The sequence below is a fragment of the Rhinolophus hipposideros genome, assembly GCF_964194185.1.
Source record: "Rhinolophus hipposideros genome assembly, chromosome: 16".
Taxonomy (NCBI): Eukaryota; Metazoa; Chordata; class Mammalia; order Chiroptera; family Rhinolophidae; genus Rhinolophus; species Rhinolophus hipposideros.
In genome coordinates, this window is record NC_138062.1 from 38,967,687 (window position 1) to 38,983,212 (window position 15,526).

A 15,526-nucleotide genomic window follows, 5' to 3' on the forward strand; every position below is an offset into this window, starting at 1 on the left:
AAAGGGGTGTAGGAGGCATGACAATCAAATATGGGGTGTGGACCTTGTTTGGATCCCAGTTCAAAGAAACCAAATGAAAAAAGACATTTTCAAGCCAATTAGGAAAATTTGATGATGGCCCGGGTGTTGGGTGATGGACAGGAAAGGCTGCTAATGGTCTTAGCTGTTGTCTTGGTTTGTTTGGGCTCCTATGACGGAATATCATGGACTGGGTGGTTTATAAACAACAGACAGTTGTTTCTCACAGTTCTAGAGTCTGGGAAGTTCAAGATCAATGGCCAGCGATTCAGTGTCTGGTGAGGACCAGTTTCTTGCTTCATACATGGCTATTTTGTTTTTTTACCGTGTCCTCATATGGCAGAAGGAACAAAGTAGCTCTCTAGTGTCTCATTTACAAAGGTGCTAGTCCCATACATGTGGGCTCCACCCTCATGACCTAATTACTTCCCAAAGGCCACACCTCCTAATACCATCACCTTGGGGATTAGGTTTCAACAAATGAATTTTGGGGAGACACACATTCAGTCAGGTATGATAATGCCGTTAGGGTTGTGAACACAAAATGTATACATTTTGAAGATGTATACTGAAGTATGAAGGAAGGAAACAACATTGGAATTTGTTTTAAATTCAAGGGGAAAAAGGATAATGAAACAAATAATGTCAAACTCTTGGTGATTGCTGGATCTGGGTGATGGATATGTGGGGGTTTCTTTGGATGAGTTATCTTTTGTGAACACTTTAGTTTTTTTCACAAAATAATTTTTTAATTAAATTTATTGGGGGGGACAATGGTTAGTAAAATTACATAGGTTTCAAGTGCACAATTCTATAATACATCATCTATACATCACATTGTGTGCTCACTACCCAGAGTCAGTTCTCTTTCTATCACCATATATTTGTTCACAAAATAATTTACAAAACAAGACAGGAACATGAGAAGGCAGGCCATGTCATCCCTCAGATACTTCGAACTACAATAATTGCCAGCTAGTGTGAAAAATAAAACAAACGTGAAAGGAGTCAGGATGACAGGGGTTTCCCAAATCTTTTATTACAATCTCCCTTCAAAAAGCAGTGAGTGCCACAGAGCAATAAAAATGAGACCACATCTCCAGCAGCCAGGTGGGCCCAGTTGTCCTCTCTTCCCCAAGTCTGTCAGCCCAACTTGACAAACAGCAACAAGGTGGCAAGAATTCCTGGCAGCTGAAATGGGAGACGAAAGAAACATTGAAACAACTTGAGGGACTTCTGAAATCTGAATCAATTTAGACACACGGAGATGGGGAGCATCCTGTTCCAGAAAGGTTGGGACAGAGTTTTAGAGAGGGCCAAAGGTCCCTCAGGGCCAAGTTGGAGATAATTTGGACCTATGAACACAGTCAATCTCAGTGGTGGGTAGAAGGTGAAGGCCTTTCATGATGCACGTTAGTCTTTCTCCCTTTGGTCCCACAGGTCTTATTTCCCTGCTCTTCTGCTCTCTCCTGGGTCCTGCAAACTATGTTTCCCAGAATCCCCTGCCCTCTTGCTTCTTGTTAGGTTTGGCCAATAGGAAGTACTAATTAGAGATGGGAGAGTGGGAGGAAGTGTTGGAGTATTTCTTCCCTATGTTCTCCTGTCTTCTGGTCATCCTGAGTTCTCCAAGACCACACCTATGGGCAGATGGTCCCTCCTCCTTGGCTCTTGCTCTCCCCACCTCTTCAGGCCTAAGAAAAGTAAAAGCTACTCAAGTTGCTAGCCCATTGAGTGCCTCAACATCCCTTATTTTCCTTAACCCTGCCCACACCTCTGCAAGGAGGCCACTGAGGCTTCTTCAAAGGATTATCTTGGGGCTGATTTCTGTTTCCAGCTGGGATGCTGACTGTTATTAGCTCTTTTGGGAAGAGGGTGTGACATAGTTCGCAAACACATATTCGATATAAATTTATATGATTTAAAAAAAAGCCCACTTTTAAAATACAAATCAGATAGATGAAACTCGTGCATATATTGGGTGGTCGTGATCTGCAGAAAAACTCTATCGCATATTGAAAATCAGTATGGGAGAAGCACATGAGAAAAACTTGGGGGCTCAAAGGGATGGAGAACTTTTTTTTTAAATAACAGCTTTATTGAGAGGTAATTCATATATTATACAATTCACCTTTCTAAAGCATACAGTTAAGTGGTTTAATCCCTTTACACTTAATGAATTGCTAAGGAGGTAGGACTTATATCTGTCATTTTGCTGTTTGTTTTCTATTTGCCTTTTTTGTTGTTCTTGTTCTGCTATTCATCCATCATGACTTTCTTTTGTGTTAGATATTTTCTAGTGCACCATTTTAATTCCCTTGTTGTTTCTTTTCCTATATTTTAAACTTATTTTCTTGGTGGTTGCCCTGGGGGTTACAAAGAACAGCTTTACTTTTTACAGTCTAGTTTAAATGAATACTAAATTAATTTCATTAGCCTATATATAGCCCTGTTTTGCTCTAGCCTTCTTTGTGCTATTATTGTCATGTGAATTACATCTTAATGTAAGTCTGTCAACACAGTTTTATAGTTATTGCCTTATGAACTTGTCTTTAAATGAGGTAGGAGAAGAAAAGTTTTAAAGAATAGTTTTTTCTCCCTGGGGTTTATCTGGACTGGGCTCTGAGCAGAGATCTGCATCTTGGACAAGCTTGAGGATGAGAATAGCTCCTGTGCATGACTTTTCCACAGTGAGAGGTCTTCGACCATCTCTAGTGGTGCATGGAGAACTCATCACCTTTCTACTACTGCCTCCCTGTGATCGCTGTCTCAGATAAGACCTCCCTCTATTTGATGACAATAACATCCAGAATCATAGGGCAATGTGCAAAGCCTCTGGTGCGTTCCACCTCATCAATGCTAGCGACAAACAATGGGGCGGCCCATTTTACAAATGAGGTAGGCTGTGGTCCTGAATCACAGTCAGACAACTAATAAGTGACATAACTGGGACTAGAGTTTGGAGCCCCAGCCCTTGCTCACTCAGGCTACCCCCAGGGAAGTGTAGGGCATATTCATGAGCTGGATGAAGAGAGCGTATCCCCAGAGGAAGTTGTTCCTTACCTGAATTGGGTCTGAGCCCCAGCACCCTCATGCCTTTCCCCCCTTTCTAGGTGAACCATTAATGAGATCACCCTGCTTGAAATGACCTCCCCTCTCACCTTCCCAATTTTATATTTCTCCTGAACACTTATCACTATCATTTTCCAATTTAAAGAATCATATTTCTTGCCTTTCCCTGCTGATTAGACGTTCAGCTCCACGAGGGCAGGGATTTTTGTCTGTTTATTTTATTTATTTGTTTGTTTATTTATTTAAACTTTTATTTATTTTAAGTATTTTTCAAGGACCCATCAGCTCCAAGTCAAGTAGTTGTTTCAATCTAGTTGTGGAGGGCACAACTTACAGTGGCCCATGTGGGGATTGAACCGGCAACCTTGTTAAGAGCACCGCTCTCTAACCAACTGAGCTAACCTGCCGCCCTGATTTTTGTCTGTTTAGTTCGTTGTTGTGTCCCTAGTGCCTACAACAGTGTCTGGACATAGTAAGTGCTCAATAAAGTTTGTGGAGTGAAAAAGTGAATGTTAAAACCTTTCTACGGGCTTTCTATCATACTCAGAATAAAGCCAAACCCATCTTTGCAGACCACAGGGCCTTGTATGATCTCCCCCATCAACTCCCTACCTTCATCTCCCCTTCCACCCTTCTCGCTCATCTTGCTCCAGACACAGGGGTCTCTCTGCTGGTCCTTGAATAAGCCAAGATTATTCCTGCCTCAGGGCCTTTGCACTATCTGTTCCCTCTGCCTTCCCCCCCCGACACATGGCTTTCCCTCATCTCCTCAGGTCAACTGTCACCTTCTCTGAGAGACCCTCCCTAATCTTCCCTATTCCATCACCATGTTTTACTGTCTCCCCTACTTGAATGTCAGTGCCACATTGGCAGATATTTTTTTCTTTTGTCACTGCTTTGTCTTCAGTATTCGGAACAGTGACTGGCACATAGTAGGTACTCAATATAAGAGCTCAGTGTGTCCCAGAGGCTCTGGGCCTTACCTGTATCATTGCTGCCCCCAGTGAGCCCCCGATCAGGTTGAAGCTCTGAGTCCTGGTTATTTTCAGGAGCTTGGGAAAACAGCCCTAAGGATACAAATATTAAAGCAGACAGGACCTGGTTAGGGGCTCATAAACTCCATGGCCCCATTACCTCCCACCCCTTTTGGGCCACCTAAACTGCTCTCAGATTTAGGGAGGATAAAGGGACCTTGGCTCCTTCTTGCTTGACTATCCCCCACAACACTCTAGCATCTTCCTGGCCTCCTCACACACCCACACACTCCAGAACACCCCTGTATTCATCTGTGCTGATGTCCAACTGGGGTGAGTCCTGAATTATTACTAGCTGTGTGACCTTGAAGAAGTCACTACTCTTTTCTTTGCCTTAGTTTCCCCAACTGTAAATGTGACCAACTATGACCCAACAACCCAACAAGATTTTTGTGTAGGTAACGAGAAAGAATCTACATGAAGAACACAGCAGTGGTTTGACACAAGGGGAGCAGTCAATAACTGTAGGTTATTTCTGAGTGCTCTTTACATATGAACAGAAAGGCTAACATGTCTCCAATACCTTCTCAGCCCTCTCCATGTATTTTCTCACTCATTACTCATTACAACCTCATGAGGTGGGTACTTCTTTTCTCTGTTTCATAGGTGAAGAAACTGAGGCTCAGAAAGATTAAGAGACCACACAGTGGGTGGGCAGAGCAGTCTCCTGCAGGTGATGGGGCCTCCACTCCCTATGCTGGGGTCACTGAGATGCTTCCCCCTTCTAGGCTCCCAGCACTTCTTGTTTCTGGAAGCTTAGGTTGCACTGAGCTCAGTGTTGGCAGTTCAGTGACCCACTTTACGTAAAAAGCCTTTATTAAGTGCCTAGCGTTTGCTAGCACTGAACTGGGCACTGGGAATGCCACAATGTACAAAATAGACAAAATTCTTGCCTTGGTGGGGCTGAAATTTGAGTGGGAAAAACAAATAAACAGGTAGTGATTAAACACTGGATAGACACTGGAGCAGGGTAAGGAGATGGAGTGTGACGGTGATTTAGGGGCAAATCTTATTATAGAGAGGGACTCAGGAACAGCCTCACCAAGGAAGTGACAATGAAACACAGACGTGAAAGAGATGAGGCAGGAAGACATTTAGGGGAAGAGTATTCCAGGCAGAAGGAACAGCCTTTGCAAAAGCCCTGAGGCTGGCATGTGCCTGGTGTGTTTGTGTACCAGTGAGAAGGCCAATGTGGCTGCAACAGAATGAGAGAAGGGGTGAGTGGGAGGAGAGGACATCAGGAGGTGACAGTCAGGTTGTGCAGGGCCCAGTGGGCTAGTGTGTAGCCCCATGTGCATCTTTGAGGTCCTAACCTGGGACTCAACCAGCCAGTTCTCTGCAGGGAGCCATTCCAGGGTGATGGATGAATTAATGAATGATTCCTATTTCCACCCTCAGAGGAGATCCTTGTGTTCATTCACTTGTGGCAGAAGTCAAGGAGAAGCGGGGGGTTGGGTATGAAGCCCAGCTCCACCACTCCCTGGCTATGGAATCCTCTCTGTGCCTCAGTTTTCTCATCTGTAAAATAAAGAAGTGCAGTCCCCACCTGGAGGGGTGCAATGGGGACAGAATTCCCAAGGTGAGTGCCCAGTCACATGGCCTTCATTATCACTAGGATGATCATTTCTCATCACTGTTGTTGAAGTTTAAGTTCTCTGTATGGCAGGTAGTGTGGCCCAGGCAATGGACTCAGGCCAACATAAATTCAAATCCCAAAGCCATGTGACTTCGAGCCCTTCATGTTCCCTCCCTGTGAAAGGGGGATGGTAACCCTAACTCCCTAAGGCTGTGTGAATGAAATGAGCTGAACACCCAGTGAGAGTTCATTTCCCTCTCCCCTAACCCCTTTTCCTGGGTGTCCTGCAAATATGCAATTTTTATAAAGGTCACCAGCCCTTGACGTCTACCCAGGTGATGGCCAACACAATCTCAGGTTACCTCCTGGTGGATGACACCTATGGATACGTTGCGCCCGTCGCAGGCCACAGTCCTGGAGGATTTACAGCAGCTCCTTGGGTAGGTGTGGCCAGTCGTCATTTCAAAGGAGGAACTAGAAAAATCTGTGTAGTTCTTCACGCCACAGCACTTCAGCTGTAGAGAGGAGAATAAACACTTGAAGACTTCCTTTCAAATATTAAAGTAATAGGGCCTGCCCGGTGGCTCAGCTGGTTGGAGCGCCATGCTCCTAATGCCGAGGTCACCAGTTCGATTCCCACATGGGCCAATGAGTTACACCGTCTACAACTAAGATTGTGAACAACGGCTTTGAGCCGGGCTGCCATGAGCAACCGGAGGTCGGCTTGAGCTGCTGTGGGCTACTATGTGCTGCCATGAGCAGCCAGTGAGAGCTGCGGTGAACTGCTGTGAGCAGACGACCACAACTGTTGACCTGTTGACCAACTGCCTCAGCCGGGGGGAGCGCAAGGCTCATAATACCAGCATGGGCCAGGGAGCTGTGTCCTACACAACTAGACAGAAACAAAGGCTTGAACCAGAGTGGAGGGGGAGGCAGAAGAAGGGGGAAAAATATTAAACTAATAACAATAGAAATTAGTCACCATGGCTACTGTCTAGCACAGTCACAAGGCCTTGTGCTAAATGCCTCCCTTGTCCCCCCACCATGGCTCAGAACTGACCACGGCTCAGCTCAGAACTGTCCATGGTGCCCATCTTACTTGGAGTGAAAGCTGAACTCACCACTGTCCAAACCATCCACAAGGCTTTGCACGACCTACCCTGTCACCTCAAGGCCCTCATATCCCCCCACTCTCCTTACTCACTCAGTTTTAGCCACATTGGTCTCCTTGCTGTTTCTCAAACACATAAAGCAAGTACCAGCCTCAGGGCCTTTGAACAGGCTGTCCCCTCTTTTTGGAATGCTATTCCTTCAAATATCTGTACAACTCTCTCCCTCACTTCATTCAAGTCTGTGTTTAAATGTCCCTCCTCAGGAAGACCTGTCCTGACTCCTCCTTCCAAATTAGCCACAACTCCTGACTCAGTCAGTCTGGGCTAGGTGATGCTGCGTAACAAACAGCCCTTCAATCTCAGCCATTCATTTCTCTTTATACCAAATGCCCATCACAACTTAGCAGGGGAACTCTATTTATCAAAGTCACTCAGGGACTCAGGCGGATGGAGCAGCCACCTTCCAGATGGTTCTACTAATGTGGTAAACTGAAAGAGAGCTCTGGAGGGCCTGGCACTGGCAATTAACTACCTTGGCCTGGATGTGACACATATCATTTCTGCTCACAGCTGATTGGCCAGAACTCATCACATGACCCCCAACTAACTACAAGGGGCCAGGACAGGCCATTCTACTGTGTGCTGAAAATAGGTGATAAATAGTACTTAGGAGTCAACAAAACCCTCACTCTCTATGCCTTTTCTCTGCCTTGTTTTTCCTCGTAGCACTTATCACCCCTGTCACCAATGTTTACTTGATAGCTTCTTGTCCATCTCCCCACTTAAGTATCAGCAACAGAATGGCAAGGATTTTGTTTTGTGCACAGCTGTATCCCCAGAGCCCTGAAAAGTGCCCAGAACAGAGTATGTGGTCATAAAGACTAGTTGAAGTGCTATATGTGGATGAATGAGAGATAGTCTCTATTCTCTCAAGCTTAAGAAGCCAAAACTGGGATGCTGGCAAGCCTTCTACCGATCGTGTGCCCCCTCCCAAGCCTCCACATGACCCCAAGCAATTCCTGGGCCCAAGACTCAGATATGAAACACTCCTAAGAACAGACCTCAGAGACCCTCTTCAACTGCTTGCCCCAGGAGCTTAGATGACACATAGAGGCGTGTCCTGCTCCTTAAACACCAAGACTCAAGAAGTAAGTCTCTCTATCTCATACCCGTGCAGATAGCTATGATAAAAAAAAGAAAAGAAAAAAAAAAAGAAAAGAAGTGTTGGCAAAAGTGTGGAGAAACTAGAACCCTTGTGCTTTGCTGGTGGGAATGTAAAGTGGAGCAACCGCTGTGGAAAGAGTATGGAAATTCCTCAAAAAACTAAGCATAGAATTGCCACATGATCCAGCAATTCCACTTCTGAGTGTGTACCTAAAGGAACTGAGAGCAAGATCTCAAACACCTAAGCGGGATTTGTACACCCATGTTTGTAGCAGCACTATTCACAATCGCCAAAAGGAGGAAGCAACTCAGTATTCACTGACGGCTGAGTGGATACATTAAATGTGGTCCATCCAGACAATGGAATATCATTCAGCCTTAAAAACGAAGAACATTCTAACACCTTCTACACCATGAATTAACCACGAGGACATTATGCTCAGTAAAATAAGCAAGACACAGAAGGACAAATACTGTGTGATTCCCTAAACGAGGTCCATAGAGGAGTCAGATTCATAGAGACAGGAAGTAGATGGTGGGGCCAGGGTCTGGGGGAGGGGAGGGAGTCTTTAATGGACACTTCAGTTTGGGAAGATGAGAAAGTTCTGGAGTTGGGTGGTGGTGACAGCTGCACAATGAGGTGAATGTACTTAACGCCACTGAGCTGGACATGTAAAAATGGTTAAGATGGTAAGTTTTACGTTATGTATATTTTACCATATTAAAAAGAGATGTGTATCTCACATTCTCCATGACCAAGTTCCATTCCGTGGAATAGTCATCTGACATGTTGTAACCGCTATAATTCCTCCTCAGGGTCACGAAGTTGTGCTCCAGGGCCATTTCTTCAACCTCAATGAAGCAGAAAGCCATGAACACGTAAAATAGAAAGGTGCCCCGTTTGGTGAGGTTTCCTGGGGACAGAGCGGGGAGGTGGGGGCTTCCCTTCTGCTTCCTTCACATTAGTTCCCTCCCCTCAGACGTGGGTCTGCACTGGAGGGTAATAAACTCAGGCTTCCATCACCCCAAGGGAGGGACGCGGGGGAGAGCGTGGGTCTGATCAGCGTGCATCTGGTCCTGCCCATCACAAACGAGTTTGAATCATCTGCTCTTTCCAACAGCCCACACACCCACTACACTCCCCGCTTCTGGCTGTAACTCAAAGACATGAATGTCATCTTTAGCAACTGAATCTCTCTCTCTCTGCACAAAAAAAAGGGGGACAACTTTAATTTTCTATTTTTTAAATAAAAGTCTAAATAAAAACATTTTCCCCCGAAGAAGTGATATATAGTCAAATGGTTCAAAATTCACAAAGCACAGAAAGGTAGACCATGAAAAGTCTCCCTCCCACCTTTTTCTCCCAGCCAATAAGTCCCTCCCACTCCACAACGACGACTGTCACTGTTTCCTGTGTCCCAAAAGAGATATTCTATGTGTGTCAAAGTAAAGCATATTCTATGATTTTTCCTCCTTGCTTCATACGACTCTATTGTTCTGCATCTGGCTGTTCTCACCAAGAGTAGCAGTTGCTCTTGGTGCCCTGCTCGCGTCCCAGTGGCCTTTGTCATTTCTGTGCCACTGTGCCTGGCTTCCCACTGCCAGCCACTGAGGGTTCTCTGTGGCCTCTCCGCCACATGCGCTGTGGGAACAGCGCTCAAGCCACGACTGATGGAGGTGGTGGGTCAGTACCATAGGTCCCTTGTCCCTTGAGGGGAAAAAAGGTGCGTCGCAGATGTCCCCCAGCAGAATTAAGCCCACTTGCCCACATTGTCACCTTTTATGGACTGCATTCCCTTTCCTGCCTCAATTCCCTGTCCCCTACAGCGCCTTCTTAAGACCAGCTCTCAAATAAAGCAGGAGCCTTCAAATTCTTGTCTCAGAGTTGGCCTCTGGTGGGACACAAATGAGAACCTGAAGAATGCACCACCTTGGGCAGAGGCCCTTCCTTCTTTTCACCTGCACTGGACTCCCTTGTGATGACTGTTACAAATCAGCTTCCCCCACTGACGCTCACTAGTCCCCGCGGGAGGGCGGGCAATCTTTTGCACATCTTGGTATGTATGTCATTCTTCCCTTGAACAAGCAAATCCTTGGATAATTCCTAAAAATGGGCGCTGTACTTACAATTGGGAGGAAGACAAGAAACACTGTGGCGACTGTGATTTCCATGATTAGAATGACAACCATGCACAGGAAGCACTGGAAGACACAGAAGGTGTGGAAGGAGGCTGGGAGCCTGCTGGGAGTCCCTGTCCCCACTCCCCCAGGCCATGTGACCTCTACCAGTTTGAAAGAACTCACACGCGAGTGGAGTAGAGGGGAGTTATTTTTTTCATGTGCTGCTTTCCTGCATGTTGTCCAAGATGCCGACAGTGGGTATTCTTAAGAGCTGCTCACTAGCTGGACCCCGATTTCACACTCAGCACTTTATGTGTGTTAGGGAGGCCTAAGTGAAGTAAAGGCTATGTGTACAAATGGGGGGAGGTGAAGGGAAGGTCGGGAGGACAGAACAGAGGCAGAAGGAGGGGAGGAAAAGCCTCAGGCCTGACAGTGTGGGGGGAGGGGTGGCGGGACTGAAGGGGAGGGACAGGTGACAGTTTGGTGGGTGTCAGAAGGAAAATATCAACATTTGCTGACTAACATTTCCAATAAATTCACTTGTGCGGTAGAAAACAATGGGAAATTCAGCAAGCAGAGGGGAATTCTTCAAGTTATCCCATCAAGGAGAAACTGCCTTCCTCCCTAGGCCTTAGTTTCCCCATCTGTACAATGTAGGGGTGGGACCAGTTCCAGGGGTCTCAGTGGGTTCTGTGGAGCTTCTTGACGCCAGATGGGGGCAAAGTAAGGTCAGCACTTGGCTTCTTTCATCTATTTCCATTTGTGCCTATTATTATTATTATTATTATCATTAAGACCTGTTTAATAATTCAGGATTTGAGTCACCAGACTGGTTGATGGCAGGGTTTATCGGGCCTTGTCACAGTGAAAGTGCAGTGGATATATCCTTGGTGTCCCCACAGCCCACAGAGGTAAACTTGGGTGCAGGGCTTAGCAGTTGTGGGACCTGAGATGAATGGCTCATGTAACAGGGCATGAGAATTAATATTAACATTTTTGCTGCGATGTTCGTCTAAAGTAGAATGATATTTCTATGCCGCTGACTGCGACATTCGACTTTACCCCAGGAGCTCAGTGTTCCAGAAAGGAAGTTTAGGAAAGCAGATGTACATTTTTCTATATTTTTGTGTTTTTCAAGAATGAATAACAATAGGAAATTTTTATACTTTAAAGTAATCATTTATTTTAATAAAATGTAGCACCCTAACTGTATTTACTTAAAAATATAAGTACTGTAATTATTTTCTGTGGATTTTTGACACATTTTGGAGAACAAACTTGAAACCAATTAACGCAGTGAAAACATTAATGTCAATATTACTATCTCTCTGCCTCTGGGTGACTGAGATAACCAGGCAAATCCTAGTGGCTCAGTCTTCAGAACCTAACCTGTATCTGCCAATTCTCACCTCCTTCACGGCCCCACCCGGTCCAGCCTCCACCATCCCCCCACCTGGACCAGCCAGTCCCTCCGCTGTCCACCCCCCCCCCATCTGTTCCCCTTACAGTCTGTTCCCGCTGTGGCCACCAGAGGGCGCCTGTGAGCACCTGAGTCCCCGAAGTCCCTTCTCTGCTCAGAACCTTCTGTGGCTCCCAACACCATCAAAAGGACTTAGCTTTTATGAATGAGGTGTCAGAGGCTTTGGAGGGACAGGTGCTGAAGGTAATAAAGTCGATCGGATTTGCCAATGGATTGGTTGAGGGGTTTGAGAGAGAGGACTCTAGGACCTGGCCAATGAATATTTGCCGAACGAAATAATTAAGAAAGAAAAGGAGAGACGATGGGGCTTCAGGGAGGAGGAGGGTGGGGGCAGGGTGCTTTTCATAATTGGGGTTGTCTCTGCTCTGGGAGATGACTAAGAGTAACGATCTCCCAGAAACCTCCAAATTGAAATAACTGGAGTTTTGTAGCAACAGAGTGGAGGAAGGAAAACAAAGACACTGGGGACAGATTAAATTTACGGTGGGATAATTCTCTCAGACAAGATTGTAAGGGAAATGGGAATAGGTAAGCTGGGAGGTGGATTTTGGGGAGATGTCTAGCCAAAGCTTGTGTGAGAATAAGAGACGTGAAACCTGCGGCGTGCTGTGGAAACTCGTGGAAACAGGCCGACTGGAGGGGACACTCAATAAGGAGGACAGTATGTCACCGAGTGGGGGGAAAAATAAAATCAGATCCCTACTTCACACCACACACATTATTCACTCCTGAAGGCTAAAGAGCTCACAGTGAGAAAGTAGACCAAACTATGGGAAGAAAACCTAGGAGAGTATAATTTATGTTCTTGGGTAGGGAAGGAGTTCTAAATGAGAGCTATGATAAAGGAAAAGATAGCTGTATTGATGACACCAAATGAGATACCATAAACACTGTAAAATAGGGGACGGAAAAGGTTTGCAGTGTGCCCAGTGAAGGATTCATACATGAGGGGGTCGTTTGGGGGCCTGCGCGCAGATCCAACTTACAAACAAGAGAGTGCCTCTGCTTTCTTTGGTTGCTCCATACCAGCTGGCAAAGACAAGCAGCACTGTGATGCAGCCCATCACCAGACACAGGTAGCCAACATGAAGCAGGTATGCAGAGGACAGCCCGAGGACCCTTGTGAGGACAGCGCCTCTGAACGTGACATAGATGGCCAGGCCAATGAGGATCACACCAGATATCTTTAGAACAGAAACCAGAAAGGGAAAAGCAATCTGTTAGTTGTATACAAATAGAACTCTCCTGGGGGAGGGAAGAGGAGTGAAGGCCAATAAAATTAGCAAAAACATTTAAAAAATGATAATAGCCAGTGTTGACGAGGATATGGAGAAACATTCTCATACATTGCTGCCAGGCAACAAACTTTTTTTGTGTGCATGGGCAGGACAACACTTATAATTCATATTTAAAATCTTAAAGATTTAATGACAAAAAATACTTTACTTAGAAAGTCCATCTAGATAGTTTCAGCTTAAGGAAAATAGTCATGTATTTGCCTCAGTACTAAGATGCTCAGGGAAGTTCATTAAGGAGAAAACATCAAAAATAACTGAGGCAACCAATAAGACAGAGCAAGTAGGTAAACCATGGTATGGCCATGCAGTGGGACCCTAGACTGTTATTTTAAATGATGCTGTAGGACAGAGAGTGATAATTTTTTTTTCCTGAAAAGTCCCTTTGCAGGCTGTAAGTTCTCTGTTGAAATAACAACTCTGCCAGTGTAGCTGAAAAGCAGCTGTACTCAGTTTGTAAACAATTTTTTAAAATTCACAAATACATTTTATCTATCTATCTGGCTGTAGTTTGCTGACCCCTATTGTAGGATAATGTTTATTGATATGGAAAGATGATTTAATGCCTTATATGTTTTTTAAAAATTGGATTGCTGGCAGTAAGACCCTTTGGTCTTTGCCCAACAGAGTTGAAAACTTAAGTCCACACAAAAACCTGCACACGAATGTTTCTAGCAGCTTTATTAATAATTGCCAAAATTTGGAAGCAACCAAGACGTCCGTCAGCAGGTGAATGGACAAATAAACTGCCAGACAGCCAGATGGTGGAATATCAGCACTAAAGTGAAATGGCTATTGAGCCATGAAAAGACACGGAGGAACTTTACAGCCATATTGCTGAGTGAAAGAAGCCAATCTGGAAAGGCGACATGGTATATGATTCTAAGTATATGACATTCTGGAAAAGTCAAAACTAGGGAGACGATAGAAGGATCATTGGTTGCCACAGATTCAGGGATGTGTAAGCGGAGCACAGAGGATTTTTAGGGCAGTGAAACTACTCCGCATGGTACTAAAATGGTGGAAACGTTGTCAAAAGCCATAGAATGGACAACACCAAGAGTGAACCCTAATATAAACTATAGACTTTGGATGATAATGACGTGTCAGTGTAGGTTCATCAGTTGTAACATATGTACCACTCTGGTGGGGATGTTGGTAATGGGGTAGGCTGTGCACATGTGGGGGCAGGAGGTATACGGGAAATCTATTTTCTGCTCAATTTTGCTGTGAACTTAAAACTGCTCTAAAAAATAAAGTCTACTCAAAAGGGGTGAAAAGTTAATTTTTTAAAAAGGGAATAAAGTAGACTGTAAAATAATAGCATCCCATGTTTGCTGTTTTTAAGATGTATCTAGAAAAGTCTGGAAAGAGCTAATGACGACGATATTTACTGAGCCATGTTCCCATAATAGGCATAAGCCCTTTAAATGCACTGTCTCTTTTAATTCCCATCAAAATGTTACAGTACAGATAACAAGAGTAGTGATATTTGATATCATTCTCTTTCCTGGTAGCCTGTCCTTATACTGTTCTACTATGAAAACTGTTACTTCTTGAAGAATGCACATTTCAAGTTATTTTTATAGTAAGAAAAAAATGTTTTGAAAAACTTAAAGGACGAAAAAAATGACGACTCCCTCCTCCTGCCCTCCCCAAACAACTTAGTTTTCTGCAGGATTTGACTTAGAGCCAAACTCTCGCCACTGGGTCCCCCAGATCACACTCTTCTGTGATTTTTACCAGCTCTAGGCTGGTGGAGGCTATGCCTGTTCCCAGTGTGCCCTGCTGCTCATCATCTGTCCTACATCCCTCCTGCTTCCCTGGGGACTACAGGTCCGGATGCCAATGAATTTGGATCAACTTATTTCTGTCTTCAAGGGAGCCATCTGTGGAGGAAGGGCTGTGAAGCCCAGGGGCCTGGGTTGTGACATACTTACAGCCAGGAAGCCATTGAGGAAAGATAATAGTCTCTTCAAGGAAGAATAGGGAGTGTGCATTTCAGCCATGTTGATCAGGCTGGGGGTCCCTGGCCATTTAAGTCAGCATCTTCCTAAACCTCTGGGCTACTGTTTCCTGAGATGGTAGAAGTCTGGCGGGGGAGGGCACCAAAGCTGACTTACTCTACCCCTCTCTCCTGGCTGCCTGATCGTCTGCGGAAGGGGGGGGGGGGAGGGGGGGACCCAGCTGCCACCACTCTTCAGTCACAAGCCTTTATCACATCACAATTGGATGCTGGAGCAAGGCTCCTGGTGCCAGAGAAGCAGGTGTCGCAAACTGTCCCCTGCTGGCTCCTCCAAATAGGACACATCAGGAAAGGAGAAAAGGCATGGTGTGCTGCCCTGGTACCCCCAGATGTCACCAGTGCCCTGTGGGTCAGTGCTCAGCATTGACCACTCCTGTGGTTGATGCTCCCCCACTAGACTGGGGGCTCCAAGAGGAGTAGGGGCTTGGGCTGTCCTATTCATGGCTGTGTTCCCAAAGCCTGGTACATAGTAGGTGCTCAAGAAACCAGTGTGGAATAAATGAATCAAGAGGCTCCATGATGCAGGAATCTAACTATCAGCCGCCAGGGCCCCGAAGCCCCTGTCCACACATCAGCTCATTTGGCTCCTCCCTCTTGCAGGGCTCAGAGGCCAAGATAAGCCAGGCCTCAC

General features: G+C 45.5%; 1 protein-coding gene across 2 annotated transcripts; it reads right to left on the reverse strand.

The window, feature by feature from the left end:
- Positions 1–1,161: 1,161 nt before the first annotated feature.
- TSPAN16 (tetraspanin 16) lies at positions 1,162–14,878 on the reverse strand (the record flags this gene model as incomplete). Of its 2 annotated transcripts, XM_081076659.1 has the most annotated exons (7): positions 1,162–1,209; positions 4,071–4,154; positions 6,060–6,212; positions 8,718–8,825; positions 10,101–10,175; positions 12,561–12,758; positions 14,810–14,878. In XM_081076659.1, 7 exons carry the CDS (start codon positions 14,876–14,878, stop codon positions 1,162–1,164), a joined length of 735 nt encoding a protein of 244 aa, XP_080932785.1. The 2 variants fall into 2 exon arrangements, with proteins under 2 accessions (XP_080932785.1, XP_080932786.1); XM_081076660.1 differs by lacking the exon at positions 10,101–10,175.
- Positions 14,879–15,526: the final 648 nt, after the last annotated feature.